Here is a 23898-nt window from a genome sequence, read left to right on the forward strand (position 1 = left end):
TTGCAAGCTTAAAATTGTACCCAAAGATTGAGATACTCTAATAGAGCAGTCACAACTAACTTGTCTGAATGTTTTTATTAGGGTAAGTGACTGCTCTATTAGATCTTTTTGCCTGATTTTGTGCTAGCAATGATTGTAGATATTCCTTCACGATTGTTTCTGCAATACTACATGATAAATATGTGAATTATACTGAATTATTCTGGAAGATCATCCTATTATTCCGCCTGATTCTTTTACTACCAATTATTTTTTATCTAATGCTCTAAACTTGTTTTTTTGTATACCTTACAGCACATAATAATTAGTAAAATTCCTTGGATGCTTTCAATGTTTGTGAAAATAGACAAGGAATATTTTGATAGTTTAATACTGAAACACTTCAAAACACCAGCTGCAGAAGATGAAGTTTTGTGTGAACCGAATTGACCAAGTGCATCTGGAGATACAGATTAAACCACAATGTAGCTGTTATAATTCAATTTGTATGTTATAAAGATGTAGCACCTGAATTTGATTTGATTCAGTTTGTGAAGCGTGTTTAAGCAAATAATTGTGTAGCTAAGTACAGTGATTATGATTTACCATAATTCGGTTTATTTTCGGGCAAAAAAGTTTTGTGATAAACATTTTGTACAGGTTTTGCATTCGTAAATTGTTTTACAATGAAAAAAGCAAACTACATAATGATTTTTCCTATTAGTTGAATAAGAGTCATGTGGATGAATCAGAATGATTTAAACATGATAGTTTATCAACATGTATATGAGTCCTGATCTACCTCTAGTGCATAATACACTCCTACAAGTTACTACAGGTTCACCTCCTCCACTAATTGTAATGATTTCTAATCCTTTAATACACCTTCAAACAATCAATCAAACGTCATCCATGAAATGTATCTCAGATGCTAAAGGTGTTAATTATACTTGGGAGAAGAGATACAGTACTCTTCCTTCAAGAGCACAAGGAGTTAACACATCTAATATGATCATTGTTAACATTAAACCAGAAGACTCTGGGGAATATCGATGTATAATAAGCAACTCTATTGGGAGATTATTTTCTAAATATGAATCACTTACTGTGAAAGGTAAAGGTTTTAAAGTATAATTATGTATAAATATTGTCTTGTTAGCAATCTTAAACCCTGCTGTGCTATTATAAAAAAATAGATTTCCAATTGCTTTGTAATATTATGTACATATGTACACGTAGATACATACATGTGTGCATATGTGACATTTGCTTCAATGTGATCAAGTTATACAATTATCAGAAATGTTCTGTACTTGAAGAAATTTTTAGACGTGTAGTGTATTATGACTGATCATGTTTGCTTTAATGTTACTAAGAAATGAGTTTTGTGTTTACTTTATTCTTTAGTAATTCCACCTAAAGTTGTGCGGCAGCCTTTTTCTGTAGTTGTTAACTTTTCATCAATGATTATATTCAAGTGCAGTGGCAAGGGATATAGACAGACAAAAGTGACATGGCATAAAGATGGTTTATTAAGATTACCAACTAGTGCTGTAGCAACTGTATCTGAGTCATCAAATGACATTAATGGCACCCTAAAGGTCTATGGAGTCATTGGACACTACAAAGGATATTATTATTGTAGCATCAGCAATACTGCTGGAAGAGTAAATTCCATGCGTGCATACTTGAACATAACTGGTATGATTTCTTAGTGTTAAACATTTTATTATAAATTTTATTTCAATTTTTAGTGCCTCATCCTGAAATTGTGAGGCCCCCACACTCAGTCAGTTTGCGACCTGGTAAATCAGCATTCTTTGAATGTTTAGCATGGAGCTACAGTGGACTAGTCTATGACTGGTACAAGAGAACCACTAATATTTCCACCAATTCAGTTATCTCATACAATAGATGGTCAGAGAATGGTAGTTGTATTAGTACTATTTACACACTAAGCATTTCTAATATACAACTATCAGATGAGGGTTTGTATTGTTGCGTGGCCACTAATGATTATGGGAGTGTGGAGGAGTGTGCCTGGCTGGAAGTAAATAGTGAGTTAATCATAGCATGTTGTACAGCAATAAGAGCCAATACTGTTACTCGACAGGCAAGTGTGTAATATAACAGGAAACACAAAATACAGTTTTTACACATTTGTAACTCAGTAGTGCCAGTACAGAAATAAACCATTTTCATTGTAAAAATTTCTCATGGTGAAACACTATAATGTATGCCAGATTTGATTTGGTTGTCTTTGAGATACCTGGCTGTATCATTTTCATGCTTTTCTTATTGACTTCTTGTTGATTGTACAACACACAAATAGCTTGCACATACTTTTCCGTTTTTAATTTAAATATGAGGAGTTATATGCGCTACATATGTAACATCCACTTTTTGGCTATAGCATTAGTGAGTTACACATTATTTTTTACATTTTTGTAAAGTAACAGTACACTTTGTTTTCATGCTTATTGCATGCACTGACACCAAATTTTTAAGAGCTTTGAAACTATAAAGGTACAAACATTTTCGAATGAATTTTTGATATAAGATGAAGAAGTTGCAACACAAAAGAAGACAAACTTGTAATAAAAATGTGATTGAGATGTGTTAATAGGACAGTTACAGCAAGTGACACAATTGTTTGAAACAAACCAAGACCTTCATAACTAATGCCAAAAGTTGTAATTGTTGAACCGCTGCTACCAGTTCAAAAAAACTACCATAGGAATTAATGTGTACAAGAGGTCATGCTGTTTTAGAGAGTGGTTGAATGTGTGATGCAATCCTAACATGGTTATCTAGTGGTTGTGTTTTGTACAGTGGTTGTGTTTTGTACAGCGTTTATTGTTGTGTATGTGCTCTGGTATGGGTTTTGCGGACTACCGTGAGGTCAAACAAAAATCAATCAATCAATCAAGCTGTGTGGCTCCTTAGGTATTTGCCTAGGCTATAGATCAACTGTGGATCAAGTCAACACCTGGTCTGGCATTTATCCTGCATTCAACAGAGTTTTGGTCTTACGTTTCTAGCTGACTCCCTGCTACACAGACTTTTGGTAGCCTTTCTTGCAGATTTCTAGTAGAATGGTAATATACGTCATCTGTTGATCTTTTGCTTCTTGTCTAGGAGATTTCCCTTTAGAATGTCACATTGCAAGCATTATGCCTTTAGGTTAAGTTAGTAACTCTATATGTGACCGGATCCGTGACTAAATATGTGTTTACCCTGTTGTCTTAAAATTACATCCAGGAATAGTGCTATTTTTGGAGTGTAAAGTGACCACATTTCAGGCTGGTACCATACTCACAATTCAAGTTATGTATTGCCAAGTACATGCAATTAGAAGGCTATAAAATCCCTTTTCACAGATCCAGTTACATATGTACTCCTAAATAAAGTGGGCTGAGTGACTTTTGAACTGGGCTATATAGCTACAAACACATGGATTGACCAAAGTAAATTGACCAAAGTCAGTGGTGGATATAGGGGGTTACAATGGTTTCAGCTGAAACCCCCTCTAAATTAATGCGTTCACCCCAATTTTATTTACGATTCAGGTGGGTAATAAAATCACCAATGAATGTATTATGTTGGGACTTTCTACTGGCCAAGACTTCATACATTTGCCTGTGAAATCACCAAAAAAACATTACAGCATTTAAGCACGTTAAGTGCCTCTAAAAATAATTATTGTCATTAATGACTACAAGTGCTATTTTGCTTTATAACATTCTGCGAAGGCCTGGAATGGTAATTCAGCCTAACAGTCCCAGCTGGACTATATATACTTTTCAGTCTGGGATAACAGTTATTGAACATGAAAGCCCCTCTGAAAATTTCTAGATCTGCCACTGAAGGTGTGTTATTTGCTGTTATGATGTTATACTTGCTTATGATGTCACATTATAAGTGTAAAACCACCATAACTAAAGTGACACTACTACAGTCATTTTTATAGCTACTGCAAACATTACTTGTCATCCATCATCCAGTACATACAGAGCAATGGAGGAGAAATTGAGTGCACTAAAGTGTGAGGCTGAAGGAATAGGTCCTATTTCTTACAAGTGGGAGAAGTACCAACCATCCAATGATAGCTGGATAAGACCTTCTGATAGAGTTGTTAATATCACATCAACTAAACTGATATTTACTGTGATCATGGAAGAGGATGAAGGTATCTATCATTGTGTTGTTACCAATGATGATGGCAGTGTAGTGTCTGATAATGCTACCATTACTGTGTATGGTGAGTGTGTAAACGGTATATCTTATACATTACTTTGGTACTGATTAATGAGCTTAGTTCAAAAGTCTGATTAGTTAGTGAGGTATCCATGTCATTATGTCATGTGATGTTCCAGTTGCATTCATATATATTATGTAGATGTGCACGAGTGTAGAGTCAGTAATTATATACAAAGTGTAAAAGTCACAATTTCTTAAGCATCATCAGCTTGTTACTGTTTCAAGTGAATCCTTGCTAAAACCAATCAGAACTTTGCACAAGCTTCAAAAGTATTGTCTATGCTACTACTAAACATTCTTTTCAACTAATTAATGTACATACAATAATCTTGTCTTACTAACAAGATATTATGTTGTTATAATATTGATCATCTGTGTCATTACTCAGAGGGGAAGATCCTGTGTGCCATTCTTGTTTCTGAGATGAACTAAAAATTTATGGATAGTGTAACATGATGTCTCGTTTGAAGAATATACATACCATAGTGTGACAAAATACTACATACAAAATACTATAGTGCTGCAGTCACTTACGCATACAACCGTCAGGAAATACTAATAACGCTCAGCCAGCTTTTGAGTATAATCTGAAAACATGATTTTGAGCATACATAGCAGTATGCATTAGAGTTTTTGAGCACTACTCAAAGCACAATGGTAAAAATTTGAGCATAATAAGCAGTTGCAGTGGCCTATGCATTAAAGATTGTGTTGTAATTAATCATGTGAAGGAAGTAACTTCCACACCACAGTTATAATTAACAGTCAAAATAATGGGTCTTTGGTCTCGTAGACTGCTAAGGAGCAGCAACGGTCATATCTATAATTGAAAGAAAGTAAACCAAACTTTAATGTAATGTAACTAAGGTGGACAGCTGCATTGGGCTGGAGTTAGTGTATGAAAATATGATGAACAAGCATAAAATAGCTGATAGACATTTCTCTTGGCAGTGGCGGATCTAGGAATTTATAAAGGGGGTTTCCAGTTTAGAAGGTGGAGACATACACTGACATGAGATACGCAAAAGTTTGCACTACATTGTCTGGTTTGGTAAGGTGAGACCAAAAAAAAAGGTCACTGCCTATTGATAGTACATAAAATACCTTAAATAACTTGCTACACAATACTTGAATAGCTACTGTGACTGCTCTATTAGAGTATCTCGATCGAGGCGCTCGCCGCAATAATCAAAACATTTCATTGTTATGCAATCATTTTTTTCAAAGGGGGTTTCCGTGGAAACCTTGAAACCCCCTAAATCCGCCACTGCTTGGTTCATGTACTACTTTTCTCTCAAATATTGATCCTCTGGTGGAACCTTCTAGGGGTGGAGAACAATACTCTAAACTGGGGTGGGCAGTCTAATGGGGTTGTTGTTATTTAGGAAGTATCTAATTGTACCATAGTGTGCAAAGCATGCTAATATTAAGGGATTTTCATGCCCCCATAGAACAAATTAGAAATTTGAGTGCATATTCAGTGGTGCATTTGTACTTGAATAGGTAAGTCTGCTTTAATATGGCAAAGACTATTGTAGTTAACATTAGTAAAAGAAAGGTCTTTGAAATAGATCTGTGCACTTGATTACATAGATAGAGGTGTGTCTTAAAATGTGGATAAAGTGCATAGCAGAACCAACTTTAGTTTTCATAAATTCCATGCACTGAATGTTTTATTAAGGTAGTCAGCTGACTACTTATAACCCAACACTAGTATTTCATAACTTGTAGGATAAATCCTGCTATATCAAGGCAAAGTAATGAGTAAAATAGAATTGCAACAGTCATGTACTTTAGCTTCTGAACATGTGGAAGTGAGGGGCGCTGCTCAAAATGGAGGTGCAGTCTCCTCTGCCCCCCTCTTCCTTCGTGATTTCTATGCAGTAAACTGTTATTGAATTTAATTTTACTTAAGAAACTGGTACTGTGGAACATTTATTTACAGGACCTCCTACCATCAACTTTATTAGTAATCCTCAACTAACAGTTGAGGGAGACAAGACAAGTCTAACATGTAATGCTACTAATGATGAAGATGCTGTAGATTCTTTACAAATACTCTGGTACAAAACTAAGGATAATGTCCCAATAACAGGACAGCAAGATGTGGTAGAGAAGAGTAAAATTTCTAACTTGACAACTGAACTACAATCAACAATATCATTTAATCCCATAAGTCACAATGATGATGGAGAGTACACCTGTAGAGCATTTAATCATCCTCAATCCTACAATGAGTCAAAGACTAATGTGACTGTTGAATGTAAGGAAAACACTAGCTATATCATCCACTATAAACTATATTTCTATTTACTTGAAACGTTGCTAGCACTTAGTCTAAAAAAGAATAGTAAACTATCCTATCTAAACAGGTTAATATTGATGGTCCCACTGTAAATTCACAAGTGGTTGATGACAATCACTACATTAAAATATACTGTGAAGTTAGTACATTCAATAGTTTCTATTCTCTGTACATACATTTTTATCCAATATGACTCATCCGTTGATTGTAGTCTAACACCTAGCCATGAAACCATTCACTTTTTGATAAAAGCACTAAACTTTTTTATGAGGTTAGCATAATTATGTATACTATAGTCAGCACGCGTTCACCTGAGCAACTACATCCCAAAATCAAAGAGGTGAACATGTGTTCACTCCCAATGGTTTTGTACTGGAACAAGCACGGGTTCATGTTTTAAACATTTTTGTGTGCCTGAATTGTCTATACTAGGATATTTTTAAAGCCTCATAGCTCACTTGTTCTTGCCCATATCAAAGCACTTTTGGGCTATTAGTTCTGGTGTTAAAAGGGCTTCACATTGCTACTAAATGTTTGGGCAGCTGGCCCATGTAACAAGAGGTATTAATGGGCTCGGGCGAAAGCGAACAGACTAGATTCAATACATACAATTCTGTAGTATCTTCCATCCTGATGTGTGTCATTTTTTATTGAATCTATTCAAATACACTAATAAAGCAATCCAGCAGTTAATGGTGGGTATGTATCAAACCAGTCACTTCTCATGTTGACACTTGTTTCCCACTTTACCAACTTTTCCATGCAGGTATGCAAGAGTTGTTTTGTACTCCTTTTAAAATGACTTAATAATTTACACAGTTGCAGACACACTTTTCCAAAACAGCTTTTCATACTGTGGTAAATCTACAATAACCAATTTATCATCACTCTGTAGCTGTCAATATGCAAATAATCATGATACCATTGCTAAAATTTTTTTCTTGTATGTGTGCAGTTGCTCCGACAGTGACCATTGATCCTGCACTGTCACCACTCATCAAGTATGTTAATGACAATCTGAGATTGTTTTGCACAGCTAAAGGTCTACCTGTTCCTAAAATACTGTGGTATGAAGGCAACACTCCTATCAATCAGCCATTCCCACATTACTTTCTGGTTCCTACCAAATCTCCACACACTACCAACTATACTTGTGTGGCAACAAACAATGCTGGAGGGAAAAGACGTCAAACAAGTGTCACTATCACTGTGATAATTAAAGGTATTCATCGTGTGTATGCATACTGGCAATTCATGTGCATATCAAAAATAATTGACAAATCTCTTTACCACAGTATGTATATTAAGATCATGAAGCCTTATACTTTCTCACTACAACTATTGACCAGAAACCAGTACCTTCATGGCACCATTAGTTTGGTTCAACAATGTTTTCAGTATGGCCTGAAACTCTTTCAGTAGTTGCTACAAAGTTAAAAAATATATTATTTAGTGGAATTTTCTACTGATGTAACTGACTGACTAACTTACTAATTCCCTCTGAAACCTTTCTATATATTTATAAAGCTGAAAAGCCGTCTGTGTGTCTGTCTGTCTACATTCCTTTGACATCAGACAATTATCTTGCTAACCGATGCATGTATTGAAACAGTTGCTGTGTCAAACAAAGCACTTATCATCTAAAAACTACACAGTTGGTCAAAATGGTAGAGCATTTTACTTGCGGGTGTTCAGTTTCCAGTTCCAATCCCAGTGGTAGCATGGTCTTTATTTTTCTTTTTACCTGACCTTATTGGTTACAGCTTTTTTTTTGCTTTAACAACCTTTTTGGTAACAACTTTGAATTCTGTTTTGGCAACCTTTTTCGTTTACACCTTTTTTTCTGTTAGATGTACTGCAAATATATGCCATACATACTAAACCATTATTCTCTCACTGGACACTTGCTTACCTGTTTCAACATTTTTCAAGTATTTTTGTTCTTGCAATCAATACAGCTTATACTGAGGAAGGTGTTGAGGTGATGACAAGACAGTAGTACATTATATAGGCTAGCATTAATTGCTTCAGTGCTTTGGCCCATTTTCTGTTTCACCTTTTTGTTAGTATAAAGTTAAGTAACTGTAGTTTTAAGTTCCACTTTGTTAGGTTAGGTAATCCAAAGGTTGCAGCACATGTCACTGCCATACCTTCGTTGGCCACTGAAAGCTTTAATAAGCATAAGATATCATTAAGTATACAGAAATTAATAGTGTAACTAATGGTGGCATGTAAGGAATGTACAAGTATCAGTCACAACAATCTATCACCTTACTTGAATGCATAGCCTGCTCCATAGCAGTGCTGTAGGGCAGTGTATACTGATGCTACATGCTACATTGTGTACAAATTTATTTCTTTTTGTATATATGGTCAGTGAGTCAAATGTCATGTAGAATCTGAAATGGTATCATTACCTGTATGGCCTGTATGACGGTTACTACTAACATTTTATTTGTTGTGTACACCTTTGTGGTAAACATGTGGGATAATATAAGGTTTAGCTACACCCAGCTCATAATCACATTCTTTAAAGGCGACATCACCATGCATGCTACATAGTTATCTGAATGGCACTGACGTTTAATTTCTTGGTTCCCATTGCTTAGTTAATGTGGAGATGGCTCTGCACATTTAGCACATAACATACACAGTACAGCAAGTACTACACTGTGAAGCAGGTATACCATTGCTACAATGATATGTACAGATTCATGTCTTTTGTTGTCAGCATTTTAAAGATCAATGATGTTACATGTATATATATATATATAGCATGCATATAATAGAACAGGTACTACTAGCACCATTTGTACCTGTATGGTAACCACTGTAGATATACACAATATACTACAGTTTGATTTTGAACATTATTGGTTTAACATTCTTTTTGAATGTGTGCCTTGAAACATAATCACATTAAACTAAGTTAAAGTATAGACAAGTGATGTTTTATGTTTAATACTTGGGTTTCCAAAGCTGTGTAGGACTTTTTGTCACTAGATAGCTACAAGATTAAACTTGGTGTAAAGTGCATGACATTGTAAGCAGTCCTGCACCGTAGGGCAGGCACCAGTGCTAGTAACTCAATAATGGCAAAGCCACAGGCTTAAATTTTACATCACTTCAGCCCAACAGGTGCCTTTTGGCATACAGCAGTATACATTATAGAAACTTTGTGTCCCTTTTTTTCACTGACAGTGCAAGGTTTTGATTTGCAGCAGTGCATTATGGTTTCCCTGTGCAGACTATCATGTCAATAATGAAAATTGTCTGTATTTGATTGCAGAGACACTTCTCATACTGTTCTATATTAGTAATGCTGTGTAACAGGTCGAACATACATAAAATGAAGCATAATGGCCACTTCACTATTCGGTAATTGATGGTTGGGGCACATGTTTGGACACAAAATTAATTATGTCTGGCATGATTCTTTCTTTTGATGAGGTATGCATGGTCTTAATTATGTTATATAAAGTAAACAAACAAGTACTGGGATTTTTAAGGGTCACACAAATAAAAAGTAATGAAATAAGTGAGGTTGTCTACATCTGCAGATATACTATATAGTCAGTGTTGGGCAAGTTACTTTGTAAAAGTAACTAGTTACATATTACATATTACTTGCAACAGAACTATTTAGTTACAGTTACATATTACCCATAAAATAAAGTAACTGTAATAATATTACATATTATATTACTTTGTGTCCACAGCCTTAAGCTGTCACGTGTGAAACTACCACCTTATCACGTGACATTATTGCGTTGTTGGACAATGTGCAAATCTTGGTTATAAGTAAGAAGCTAGTGAATAAGCTTCATTCAGTAGGCTTCGTTACTTCGTTGTGGTTAAACGTTACTCAGAGGATTACTAACGAGATTAGTAACTTCGTTACTTTTAGTAATAATATTACGTCATATTAGACTCGTTACAGTAATTATATTACTTAGGTAACGCGTTACGTTTGTAAGTAAAGTATCTTGCGTTATATTACCTGTTTTCATAGCGTATTTCGTTATATTACTTTGTTACCACAAAAGTAATAATATTACGTAACGCGTTACTCCCAACACTGTATATAGTGGACTTTAAATTTTTATATATACAACATCTTTAACCAGGCTGTAGGACCAGGTGTCCTACACACCTTCAACACTTGTGCTGTAAAGCATTGATAAATTCAATCATAAGTATAGACTGAAGTAGGAATTAAATGCCCATTAGTACATCTGCAGATGTAGGCGACCTTCCTTTTTTCAATACTTTTGATCCCTAATTGAACTTATATTCTTTTTTTCTCTGTACTTGAGTTATGCAGAAGTTTACATAGATCAGTGAGTGTATGTGTGGATTATATCATACAACTGTTCATTGCAGTTATACTCGTGGACATTTAATCCCTACTTCAGTCATGGGTGATATATAAAATTTCTAGTTTTCCTTCTAATTGGTTTTATGTAACAATGACTGGTGAACCAATGCATACCACTTTAAAGGAAAGAAAGGGACTGGCCAGACAATACTGGAAAACGTTGTTGCCGATTTGTTTTTAGCTTGGCTGAGTGAAAGCATCAGTTGCATGGCAGAAAATTCAGTTAAACAAAAAAATTAATCATTAGAAACTTGTTGGCAGTGTTAAGGATCACTCTAAAGGTTTGTTTATGCTTAACCAAAACCGCCAAGTTGTTTTTAAGGCTGTTTTTTGGGTGATATTCTTGGACAAGAAACTGAAGGAAGCCTAAACCTCCATGATCCCTACCATGCAGTATTACTGTACTATATGATAGGTTACATAGTTGTGTTTACTTTGCTGTGACGTAGAGTCCAAAATTTTAGCAATTGTGTACTATTATTATGTGAATTTATGGTGTATAAATAATACAATTGCAATACCACTGATAGTGGTAACATTAATGTTGTCTGTTTCAGAGAAAGTGTGTCCATGTCCAGCGAATGGGCAAGTATTCTTACTGAGAGATGGAAAGACTTTTGTGGTTAATTGCAATTTTGGGCACAACCTTGTTGGACCAGCTCTTGTCACCTGCAGTGATGAAAAATGGATGCCACAAGAGCCAAAGTGTGTTCCTGCTGAATCGCTTTTATAGAAAATAGACAATACATTAACTGCTTGTAGCCTAGCTGTTAGTATGTAGGTAGTTGACTGCATTAAAATGTGTGGTTTTGCATTTTTACAAAGCTTCCATTGTAGTTGCATATGTGGCATAAAGCTGCAATGACTATTGTAATTTGTGCTTTGTAATTATTGCAATGTACACATGCTAGTAGTAATACACATTTACATAGACATAGCATAAGAGGGTTATGGGGTTGATTTTTATTTTAGGAGCTTAGTGCCTTCGATCCACTTTCAAGTTGTTGAAACTCTTTGTATATACAGCAGTTGTATTCTTTAGTGAAATGTGCCTGGGAAGTACTATACATCATGTATATTATGCTATAACATTATGTAAGTACTGGCTAATTTGTTTTATTTAGTTTATCAGCCGTGGCTAAATCACTTCACTTTTACTCTGTTAGTGTCCTTTAAGAGATGTATCGTCATTGACAATTGATAGCAATGGCTGCAATGCCAAAAGCTTTATGAATAAATTTTAAAGCATGCTAGTAAAGTTAACCACATGTACAGATATACTGTATACAATGCCCTACTTTAGTACTTGTTCCTCTTGTAGCCATTCATACTGTTCATTTGTGTCACATAGGTGTAGCTGTGTGTTTAGAAGAACAGTAATCAGCTACTCCAGGTAGTCAATATTAATTTTAGAGATGATACCATCTGAATTTGTACAAAATATTAACTTATAACTTATAATAGGGGAGTCCTTGGACACATGTGACAATAATGTATGGACGGATTACTGTATTATAGTGGCCATCTTTAAGATATGTACTTTGGCAGGCAATACCATCCAAACACTCCCTAACTCTAGACTTGAAAATGTTATTTCAGGGTTGAAAATTCACGAAAGGCTGGTTGGTAATGGCCTCCATTGTATTGTAATAGCTTGGAATCCTAATGGTCAAATTCTGTCAGCAATTGTAAATATTCAAGTTTGGAATGCTTTCTACTGCATGTTTGATAGTATTATAATGGACATAGTCTATGGCCAGAGGACAAGTCAGTTCCAGCATACCCACAGAAGAGCATTGTGAATTGTACATGTATATTGCAATATCAGGTGATATGAGGTCAGAATTGAAATTGGAATCACAACTTGAGGTGCTTCACTAAGTTGTGTAAGTTGGAAAATTGGACAACTTTTAATGACCATATAGTAGCACAACTGACAGTCAATGAGCACAACTGACTGGGATGAAATCTTGCTAGAAGCTTATTCAAAGTTTTGCAGAAGCTTTCCAATTAAGAAGGGTTTATACTGAACTCGGAACTCTGTTGAACTGGAATGCTCAAAATTGTATACATATACACACACTCTTGACAAAGTTGAGACCATACACACAGAGGAACATTTTCAATGCATTGGACCAATTACTGTGTACTGTGGATACTGTGTATATATTATATCCACTCAAAAACAGCCAAGCTGTGAAAAATGGTGTGGCCTTTAAAAGCCTGGGTGAAAAAAGTTGTGAAATCAAAGGTGGCGCCAAGAAATGGCTGCAATGATGTTAATGCTAAAAAATTTTAACAATGCACACACAGCTTGGATGATGGTCAGCAAATACTAGATGTGTTCCGTGCTATCAAGACCATGTTCCTGAATAGTACACAAAGTTGTAAGCTGTACTGGAATATAGTGTTATTTGTGTCTCAACATGTTATTAGGACACGCTTGAGTTTGTCCAAAATCACCATGTTGCAGTGCTACTTCCCTTATGCTAACTTTAGAAGTTTAATTACAATGCCAGGTGAAACTTAACAACTGTAAATATTGTCAGATGCATAACTTTTCAGTTATGTTTGAACTAGCCTTACTCACCCATGTAAACTGTTTTGTTTGGTGTAAAGTTCAAAATAACACACAAATGTGAGAAAAAAAAAGTTCATTACTACTGCAACACAACACAGGATGCTATGAGTTGTTAATAAGTAAATGGCATATAAGAAAATTAGCTACCTACACCACTCGATCATCTACTGTAGTCACTGCTTTACCTTGCTAGTAGGGACATTTACATATTGGTCATTCATTGAAGTTTCTTCCTGGACTGCATATGCAGGGTTCTTGTCCATCTCCACATCACTGGATTTTTCCACAATTTCATAAGCTGCTTCATCAGATTTGTACTCTCGTTGAATAGCTTGTCTAATATTACTATAGTAACAAGCAGCACATGTATGTATTAGTAGTAGATGTGACATTACTCACTTGGTTACTATTTCAGATTTCAGTTTCTTTTTCTTCAGTTTGTAATACAGAACAGCTTGGACAGTATTGCATATGATGGCGATGACCAGCAGCACAACCAAAATGGCAATGCCTACTACATTAGAGTCATTGCTGCTTTCACTGTTGCTGCTTTTTTCATTCTGAGGCTGGACTGTGTGTACAACACAAAATGAAGTAGATAGTTGAAGATACAAAGTGCAAGCAGTACAAATTTCCAAGTTATTTAAAGAAGGAAACTTTAATAAACATAGTGCAAATACAATAGTACACGTGCCATATACATGACAACCAGTTTGTGTGAAGATTAGGTCACTCTATAAACATATATATCATTATATTCCTAAAAGTTGACATGCATTTATTATTCCCAGAATGTATGCATTATTCTCAAAGTTACAGTATGTCTTGGCATTTGCTAACATATTGTCAATAAGATTTTGAAGCAGCAATATGCCATTCAATTAGATGGAAAGTAGGCAAAATATATCAGTGCTGCAATAGAGAAAAGAATTATTTTGCTTATTGTTCTATTAGAGTAGGTGATTGCTTTACCAGAGTATTTTGATATCAACTTGCAGAAATTGCATAATACTGTACTCTTAAATGCTCAATTCTTTTATATATCTCATCATTATGCTCAGATTATTTAATAGTTATACCACGGCTGCGAGGGATTTTGCTGATATATATACCCAAAGCCCGAGGGCCACAGACCCAAGGGCTGCGGGTGTATATGTCAGCAAAATCCCAAGCAGCCGTGGTATAAGTGATATATATCACTTGGGGCGCACTCACCTAATAGGTGAAAGAACTAACGAGAACTCATCCCGTTTGTTTTATACAGTAGCATCTGAAAATCGATCGTGGTTTTAAAAGCGTGGGCTAATAGACATCAAAACGCTGTCCGTACGTTAAAACATCATTAAACTATCCTTCAACACGCTATGTTAGAAAACTTGTGATTGTGGGATTGAGTTTATGTTGTTATAATTTTTGTACTAAGTTAAGCCAACTAACTTCACTATTGGGACAGTAAGTAAGTTGTTGTATTAAGTTAAGTACTTAGGACTGTAAGTTACTAACCTATTTCAGCGTAGCAGTAGTAGTTTTTCTGTTCTGTGGTCTGTTCAAAAGCTGATACACGGTGGGTAGAAATACGTGGTGGGTAGAAATACGCATCCACGATCGCCCAAACAATTATTTTGTGCCTTCATTATCCTTTGCTAACAACCAATTAGTTCATCTTAGAGAATATATTCAGTTTAGCAACCACTACAAAATCGAGTCCCACAATGCAAAGCTCTAATATAGCGAGTCAAAGCGTATCGTTTCTTTGAACTGGCTGGGCATCAAAGTCATTGGCAAACCGCTTTCCCATGATATTGCCCGGGCAATATGCGAGTTAAACACAGAGCGGCGCCTTTGAACGCCCACGCTAAAGTGATATATTTGAACATAATTCCTGGCCCTTTAGTGAAAATTATAGCTGATGTATTTTGTAACAAATGCTGAACAGTCACTTTAATGTCTATTTGCATTATCATAAATTAATTTTGTGTAGTTTGCAAGTTTATAAGAATATCCCAGTGTTTAAGATTAATACTGTACACAATTCAATGCATGGATGTTCTTTTCTTAGTGAAATAGTTGTATAGATGGCAAATCATGACTGCAGAATAAAATTCTGCACTCTATATACACCAAAAATAAGTGATGCTAAAAAGACATGATACATATATATACTGTCCTGAAGACAGACGCTAGTGAAGATAATCATCTCAACAAGAAAACTTACCAGTTGCTAGGCTTGAGCCAATTATGCTTTGAAAATTGCCTATTATGATTTTGAGCAGTGCTCAAAAATCCAGCCTATTATGCCCAAAATTATGTTCTCAAAATCAAGATTATGCTCGAGAGTTGACTGTTTTATTAGAGTATATCCTCATTTCCTGACTGCTGTATTATAGTAAGTGACTGTTCTATTAGAGTATCTCGATCTTGTTACCATAAAGTGTGAATAATCAGTCAAGAAATAGTAAAAATAATAACACTGCAAGGTTTTTTATATGAAATGCAGTAATAAGGTGCAGTATGTTCATGTTGTGCAGTATTTTTGGTGTGTGCATTGCGCATTTTAATTAAAATTCTTGAAAATCGTCCTATTATGCCGGCATAATTGGCACAAGCCTACCAGTTGCTGCCAATGCATGTGCCATGGCATCACAGCAGTGTGAAGAACAGGTTCATTAATGTAACAGTTGGCTTGACTTGAGTGATTACGAGACAACAAGTTGTCACAAGTTGTTGTATTTTATGGTACAACAGACTAGTCTCATTTCACATACAGACCACACCCACATTTTAATAATACAATAAACATTCAGCAAAGAGCTTACTCATCTAGGTATATAGTAAGTCCCTCTACAATTTACAAAACATGCTTAAAACACTTTAGAAAACAGATGTGTGTTAAGCAAAATTTTCCTTGATATTAGTAGCAGCCACCTCATTGGTGCTTGTTTTGATTGCTCTTCAGCTCTTTGACAAAGGTATGTTCTGTCTTCCACACTCATGTTAAGATTGTGTGATGCTTTTAATATGACATATAATCCAATCCTACAATAACCCCACTTATATGCCTATATAAAATGTTTAAGTCGGTTAGAAACCATATCCTCAGATCTGAAGTCTTTTAAAAACCTCAACTTTGTCTCTGTTTTTAAAATCCACAAAGATCTTGTGCTAGGTCTCTATAACCTGCACTTATAGCCTTTCCAGTTGGCAAAACTTAACGATTGCTTTGTGAATAAGGTAGTATCTTGAAACTGTCAGGTCATACCTGTTACATAGCAAAACAGTGAGGTAAAGTTTCATGCACATTATTTAAAGACATGTGAAGTTACAAGTTATCAAATTTGGATATCTGGAAAGACTATAGGACAGACCAATTTACAAATCGTTTTATGCGACTGCTCTATAATCTTTTAAAGCAGTTTTGGCTGCTCTATTAGAATATCTCTGACTGCTCTATTAGAGTATCTCAATCTTTATAATTTCCATGGCAGTGAAATAATAGTACACATTTTCTACCATATCCCACCTTTATGGATTTTTTTAACTCTGTAGCTATATTTCCCTGCCCTACTCCCATTTTTTGTACATTTGTGCTGCCAAACTATGTTCTTGCTGCAAGTCCACAAGACCAAATTTAAGAGGGAGTTTCGGAACCAATGTTTTCCTAGGTTTCTGAAAAGAGGGGGTTTAAATTCAGTACTTTGTTTAAGTATTACATCCAATGGCAGTGTTACCTGGCTTCCATTGGTACACAATTTGGCCTAGTGTTTGGCCATACTATATGATGATCATACTTTGTTGACCACACAACAATATACACAGTATTATAGAAGTGTACTGCAGTTGCATGTACAACAGTTACTTACTTTGCTGTATTCCAGTTGCAGTGGAAATTTCATTCTAAATTTTACATAAAATAGCGTAAGCAGTACACAACATGTGCAGTACCTCTGATGAGCTGTCAACTGAAAACACTCGAATGAAATACCAGTAGTTTCCTTGAACTTCTCTGTTATAAAACACAAGACCATCAGGATCAGTAGTGTTATCACCAGCTCCCAGGATGTAGCCCATCCTATAACCAGGTACATACTGACTGGAATTAACCACAGCAGCTACATAGAGTAATGGACATGTTCTAGCGGACTCTTCTAACAATTCAGTGTTCATGATACTGTTGAAGGTTGTAACCACACATTCTCTAGTGACTACAATAATGTAGAGATGGCTGCAATATTGAACAAATAATGTTGATGATTGTATATATTTAGTACTACATACCTAAATGGACCATTTTGTACACTAATGGATGGCATGTAAACTGTGAATAATGACCTTGCACTATTGACATTTGTACTGTCCATATTAATTATTAGCTCTGGTTGTTTTGTGTTTACTACTGGCATGATGATTGGTGCTACAAAATAATGTCATAAAATCAATGGATTACTAAACTGGTTGGGACTACCTCCAGCTAATGTTCTTGTAGAAATTGTATCACTCTTCTCCCCCTCCAGTGATCTACCAGTAGTCCCTATCAACCTGACTGCTGTCACATATACACTGTACTCTGTGTATGGTCTAAGGTTGTCAAGAGTGTAGTTACCAGTGAAGTTGGAAACATTGACTACTTGTACTGGTTGGTCACTGCTATTTAAATATACCTACATTAATGAAGTATAAGACCTTATGAGTATTATTTGCTTTCTAAACATAATAAACATGAAAGCTATATAGCTGAAACTTACAGTGTAATAGTCAATTTCACCATGAGGACTATGAGGTCTGTTCCATGTTAGCTCAAGTGAACTAACATTTACATGGACGATAAATGATACAGGAGGTGATGATGGTGCTGTAATGATCTAGTGGACAGTATAATGATGAATAGCTTACAAACCTTCAACTATTAGCCTCATTGTAGTAACTGTACTTCCATCACCATTCCTTACACTACACCTATATCGTCCACTAACAGTGACACTACTAATATGAAGAGTGGACGATGCTGTACGACTATTATCCTCAGAAGTTGTTGTTTCATTAAATTCAACTTTTCTTGGTGACCTCCAAGAGAACATCAAGTTAGTTGGAGCATCCTGATCATTCGTAGCAGTACATGTAATCTGAAATTCTTCACCCAACACTACATGAACTTGTTGTGGTAGTTCCTGTACTATGGGTGGACCTAATTGTGTGTGATAAAGTGGACAGCATACAAAGTGTTATTAACATATACATGCACTCACCATATATGGTAATAGTTGCTGGATTAGACTCAACCTGACCACCTTTATTACTAGCCACACACTTGTACACTCCCTCATCTGATTCCTCTATGTTGGTAATCCTCAACATGTTTGAGTTAGCACCAGACACTACTACACCATCCTTCATCCACTGGTAGACTATGTCAGTACCTAGTGCATTACAAGTGAGCTGTGTTGACTGGCCAATGAATACAGTATCATCATCAGGGTTGGTGAGGATTTGTGGGAGAACTGCAAGCAAAGTAGTGCAATGATTTTATGCTTAGAAGTAACATGACTAACTTATCAACTCTGCTTCACTAGATGTAGTACTTTCTCCATCAATATTATTTGCTCTACACCGATACTTGCCACTATCAGCTACTGTAGCTCTGTTCAGTGTTAAACTACTATTCACTCCATTACTGTGTGTATCTTGTGTAACAATTGAAGTGTATGGTATTGTGTTCTTTTCCCAAGTTATACGCAATGTAGCATTACTGGCATTAGCAAAACATTCAAACAGTACATCAGTAGCATTATTAACATATTGATTTTGTGGATGTCTCCAAAACACAGGTAGTCCAGCTGGAGTAGTGCAATAAAAAAAACCATTGTACAAATAATTTAATATAATACCATAATTCATTTTTTTTAAAAATTCATAATACATTGTGAATTTTTATATACGTGAATGACTGCTCTATTGATCTTTTGCAGAGAGTGAATTACGGTACAGTAGTAGAACTACTAAAAACTCCCAGTCGTATATTTGGTAGAACAAGGCTAAAGATATGTACATATCAGGTAAGTTAAACATAATATATTTTGCATAGAAATTGGCCACTCAGGTCTCAAAACTGGCTAAAGAGAAGGAACATTTACAGCATAGGTGCTTATCAACACCATGGAGCTGTACAGCCACATACAGCCTCATACAGCCATCCCCAGGATGGCCAGAGCTCCATTAGGGCCCAAGACCACTCATACAGATTGCCACTGTGCTTGAGAAAAGCACGATAGTAACTTTGTGTTATTGGTGAAAAATCAAATCTGCTGTCATGGGAAATAAGACCAGTTTTTCCAGACCCAGTCACATATACACATATCTAGTGGAGTGGGAATTGTATCATTGACTTTGTAGATGGTCTATCACAGAAGAGTGACACAGAATTCTCATGCCATGCCTCCTGCAGCTAATGGACCAGATTCATTGCATAGGTGTTGTTCGCCATAGTTAATGATAAGGAAACAGCAACTTAATTTGCTAGTACTTAAAGGTCTAGCCTAACATGCTTGTTTGGCACTATGAACCAACCTCTTTGCATTAGAATAGGAATACAGGTAAGTCTATAATATGTAAATGCATATAGCATCTCCTGCAGTACGTGAAAAAGGCTCTCTTAGGCCATACAACATTAAAATAATTGTAATAACTCTTGCCAGTAGTGCTAGCCATGCTTGGCTAAACTACCATACAAAGTAACTAAAAATATTTACATTGCGAGGAGAAACTGGTCCTAATGGCCTTCCCATCCATCATACTTATACCCTAAGCCAAGATGTTCTATGAAGACGGTTTAACCTAGGTCCTACAAAGCTGCAAAACAAGACCTACAGAATAATCCATAAACAAGAATAAGAGAAACACTTAAGGCTTAGACAGCCCAAGACATTTCTTCCCCCGTGCTATGCCAACTGAGGTTGGAACATGACCTTACAAGGGATGACCAGATGTGAAACAGCAACTCCTGCTGGAGATGATGGTAGAGTGCAGTAGGGAAAAGCCAAGACAATAATGAAACCAGCTCATAACTTTGCAAAAGGAGACAGGAGGAAGGCCATATATTGCAAAGGCTCAGCATTATGGACATATCATTACAAAACTCATACACCGATTCGATTGTTGTCATGTGTAGGAAAGGTTCCATTCAGGCAGCTCAGGGCATGGGAAATATTTTTAGATCTACCGCAAGTACAGTTGGCAGGAAGATTCTGAGGTAAACAAATGCATCAAAGTACTTTTGAACTGCATAAATCTTCCTCTTTCATGAAGGACAAATCCATGGTATTCCAGTCTAATGGCAGGGTGGATAGCCAGGGGGGCACCTTTCTTACTCACACGTTGTAGGGAAAGCTGAACATTGGTGATAAAAATGAAGAAAACTGTTAGAAAGATCGACTTCTGCTTGAGAGAATGCTGTTATTGAAATATAGAACAATCAAAAGATGAAAACTGTTTAAAGATAAGGAAGATGTGATGGAAATTGTAAATGGTAATTTTCATTAAAAGATCTACAGGGTTTGGCCAATTACAAAGAACCCCCAGCCAGTTTGACAAATAATTGTCTACTCTGAATCATTAGAGAGATGGAAACAAAGCTTGCACAGCAAATATACACAAATGGCCTCTTCAAGGGAAGCTAGAAATGAAGAGCTACACGTAACACATTTACATAATACCCATTACTAGGACCCATCTAGAGCAGCGGACTGCAGCAATCAGCAACATTATTATTGCTATAACTGTATAGGCACATCGTGACACAGTAGTGTGTCATGCGGCCAAGAAAGCTGGCCCACCACACCATGTGTATATTGACAAATAGAAAATATGATTTTCATGCATGCATAGTTCTATGGTCCCTTCTCCAAACAAAGCACACTATTTTACAGTATAGCTGTCTACTACACAGAGTAGGTCACACAACAAATTTGATTGAATTCACACCAGCCATTTGCAAGATCTGAGTGGCCAAAATTGCAATAATATAAAATGCAAATGCGTATTTCAATTGTCTTCAAATTTGGTACAGACAAATAGTGTATATATAAATCGAAACACAGGGTTCTACAGAATTTAGTAACCCGAAAGGCCCTGTGTTGTGGTGTATGAGTGGAGCAAGAGTGCTACTACAGGACCTGAGGGTTTCTAAATTTTGTGGAACCCTATGTTTTGATGTCTAACTAATTTAGACCAGGGGTGTGCAATACTGCCATTTTAGTATCACGATCAATGCTAAAGCCACTATTCACGATACTGAATAGTTAACGATACTTACAAATATGTCAGTCATAGCTGGTGCTACATAGTGTATTGTTCAGTATTCCTGCAGGAAGTCTTTAAAGTAGTATCAAACTAGCCACTATCATCCTTGTTTACAGTAACAATTATTGTAACACATGCTTTGAGGTTATGTTATGGTGTTCACACCTCTCTGCAGGGGTAACCAGGTTATGACTTACAAGGATTCTTAGCCTAGTACTGCATAACAAACGGATTTTTAGATGAAAATAATGTACAGGCATGGTATCACAATAGTTACTAACAAAATATCGCAGTATCGATGATTTCAAAATATTGCTCAGTCCTAATTTAGACCATTGCTCGTTGTTGTACCTTCACTGCTGCTCGTTGTATTTTCACAGCTGCTGGCGAGTGGTGACACAGGGAATGTAAGTAACATTCACTGTAGAAACAAGCCCACTACACTTCTTTATAACTTGTAACAAAACTTACTATCCAGTTTAACGCCCATACATTGCCAATGTTACAGGTGCGTAATTGCATTGTTCCAGAGACAAAGATCTATTGAGACATAAACAAGGGATCTATACCTGAAAATAGCCAATGAAATTCAAGTATTTCACCTTGCTGTGGTCTAAAGAGGTGAATTCACTTACTAAATATAATATTAACGGTGCTATAAATGTTTACTAACATAAAAAAGATCAAACTTTTGTCAAAGCTACAGGGTAAATTGTGTATGGGAATAACTTGAAATTTGATGTATACATAGGATAGCCATCACAGTAGTGCTGTTTTATGGTTTGAAAAACTAAGAACAGCTACAGAGCTACAAAGCTAAAACTGTAAAATTGTTGCGTAGAGATACTTTAATAGAACAGTCACTATCTAGAGTCATGTGGCAAAACTCACCATTTGGTAGCACCAACGCATCTTTCACAGTGGAATTGTCATACACATTCTTGCAGCAATAGTTGCCACAACTGGTGTTATTTAGATTAATGACCAGACTGTTTGCACACTACCGATGCATTGATCTGGGTAACCTCTGAGGTTCCACTTTACAGCAGAAGGACTTTCACAAGATATAGTCACGATATTTCATCGCCAAGTATGAGTACTTTCACTCTCTCACTACACTTGGAGGCTAAACATAAATTGAACATCCCCAGAAGCATTGATACAAACAACAAAAACCTTCTTGACATTTTCTGCTGTGTGAGCAGCTATACTTAGTGTCGCACCACTCTGTGGTTAAACTATGAACATCACATGAAGATTCTAGCAAAAAGCATAAAACAGCAGTACCACATGGCATATGTAATTCACCTGGCGACTTGAGGTAGATCTTCTGTGCAGACATTGCTACTGTTCATATAAGACTACTTACCTCTGCACCTTGGATTAAAGAAAGCTCAGTACCAGTAGCTCACCAAGCTTGAGCTAGCTAGTTTACTACTGCTGCTGCTGCTGCTGCTGCTGCTGCTGCTGCTGCTACTACTACTACTACTACTACTACTACGTTTTCTTCAAAAGATTCACATGTACATACATTTGTACAGAAATAAGAACATAATCATGTGGCTTGTATTTGTGTAGCTTCTCGTGTTCTTTAGATGGCACATTAACATCTGCAGGGCATGATATTTCAATAAACTGTATTTTTCTTGCTGAATAGTCAAATAAAACAATATCAGGATGGTTGTTAGGGTAGTTGCTGGCAGAGTGTAAACTAAAGTCCTACAAGATCTTTACTAGTGGAGGTGGTGTGTGTGTTACAGCCCAACCACAGGAGGTGGTTTGTGTGTTAGCCAGGAGCTAGCCAGTGTATGACCCCAGCAACCACGTTATGACGATACAAATATTCAGATGCAGCTAGGGAAGGACAGGCTGCCATCAAGTGAACAATAGTTTCTTCAAACTCCCCACACAATCGACACATTAATGATGATACATGCCTCCTCATGATCTTTGCCTCAATAACCCTTGTAGTAGTATAGCGGCACAACCAAAAAATTGTGCACTTTTTCATAAAGCCATGAAACTTTCCACATAAATAGTACTCCTCAATACATGTATTTTTAGATATAGTGCCATCGCTGATTTGACCTTTGGTGACTTTTA

The 23898-nt window shown here is 36.2% G+C and overlaps 2 protein-coding genes across 2 annotated transcripts in view; one reads left to right on the top strand and one right to left on the bottom strand.

Annotated features, from left to right (window-relative positions):
• The first annotated feature begins 759 nt into the window (after window positions 1-759).
• On the top strand, window positions 760-11784 carry LOC136267670 (cell adhesion molecule DSCAM-like). Its single transcript, XM_066062818.1, has 7 exons — window positions 760-1093; window positions 1387-1680; window positions 1734-2036; window positions 3950-4240; window positions 6185-6502; window positions 7500-7766; window positions 11480-11784. The coding sequence occupies exons 1-7, from the start codon at window positions 760-762 to the stop codon at window positions 11653-11655; spliced, it is 1983 nt and encodes a 660-aa protein (XP_065918890.1). The 3' UTR covers window positions 11656-11784.
• A 1777-nt stretch (window positions 11785-13561) lies between these two features.
• Window positions 13562-23898, bottom strand: part of LOC136267022 (hemicentin-1-like) — a 64195-nt gene continuing 53858 nt past the window's right edge. The window contains exons 10-19 of the mRNA XM_066062076.1: window positions 19050-19334; window positions 18747-18998; window positions 18398-18685; window positions 18246-18352; window positions 17966-18161; window positions 17779-17914; window positions 17446-17725; window positions 17364-17397; window positions 13903-14074; window positions 13562-13848 (exon numbers count right to left, since the gene is read on the bottom strand). Coding sequence (XP_065918148.1) covers window positions 13677-13848; window positions 13903-14074; window positions 17364-17397; window positions 17446-17725; window positions 17779-17914; window positions 17966-18161; window positions 18246-18352; window positions 18398-18685; window positions 18747-18998; window positions 19050-19334 — 1922 coding nt within the window. The 3' untranslated portion in view covers window positions 13562-13676. The remainder of the gene's footprint in view (window positions 13849-13902; window positions 14075-17363; window positions 17398-17445; window positions 17726-17778; window positions 17915-17965; window positions 18162-18245; window positions 18353-18397; window positions 18686-18746; window positions 18999-19049; window positions 19335-23898) is intronic.

The sequence above is a fragment of the Dysidea avara genome, chromosome 9, assembly GCF_963678975.1.
Source record: "Dysidea avara chromosome 9, odDysAvar1.4, whole genome shotgun sequence".
NCBI classification, from domain to species: domain Eukaryota; kingdom Metazoa; phylum Porifera; class Demospongiae; order Dictyoceratida; family Dysideidae; genus Dysidea; species Dysidea avara.

Excerpts from the sequence above, each read along its gene's own strand:
- LOC136267670 (XM_066062818.1), top strand. The coding sequence starts at position 760 with ATGTATATGAGTCCTGATCTACCTCTAGTGCATAATACACTCCTACAA. Across the intron at positions 4,241-6,184 it reads TGCTACCATTACTGTGTATG|GACCTCCTACCATCAACTTT; the intron begins GTGAGTGTGTAA and ends ATTTATTTACAG. Across the intron at positions 6,503-7,499 it reads GACTAATGTGACTGTTGAAT|TTGCTCCGACAGTGACCATT; the intron begins GTAAGGAAAACA and ends GTATGTGTGCAG.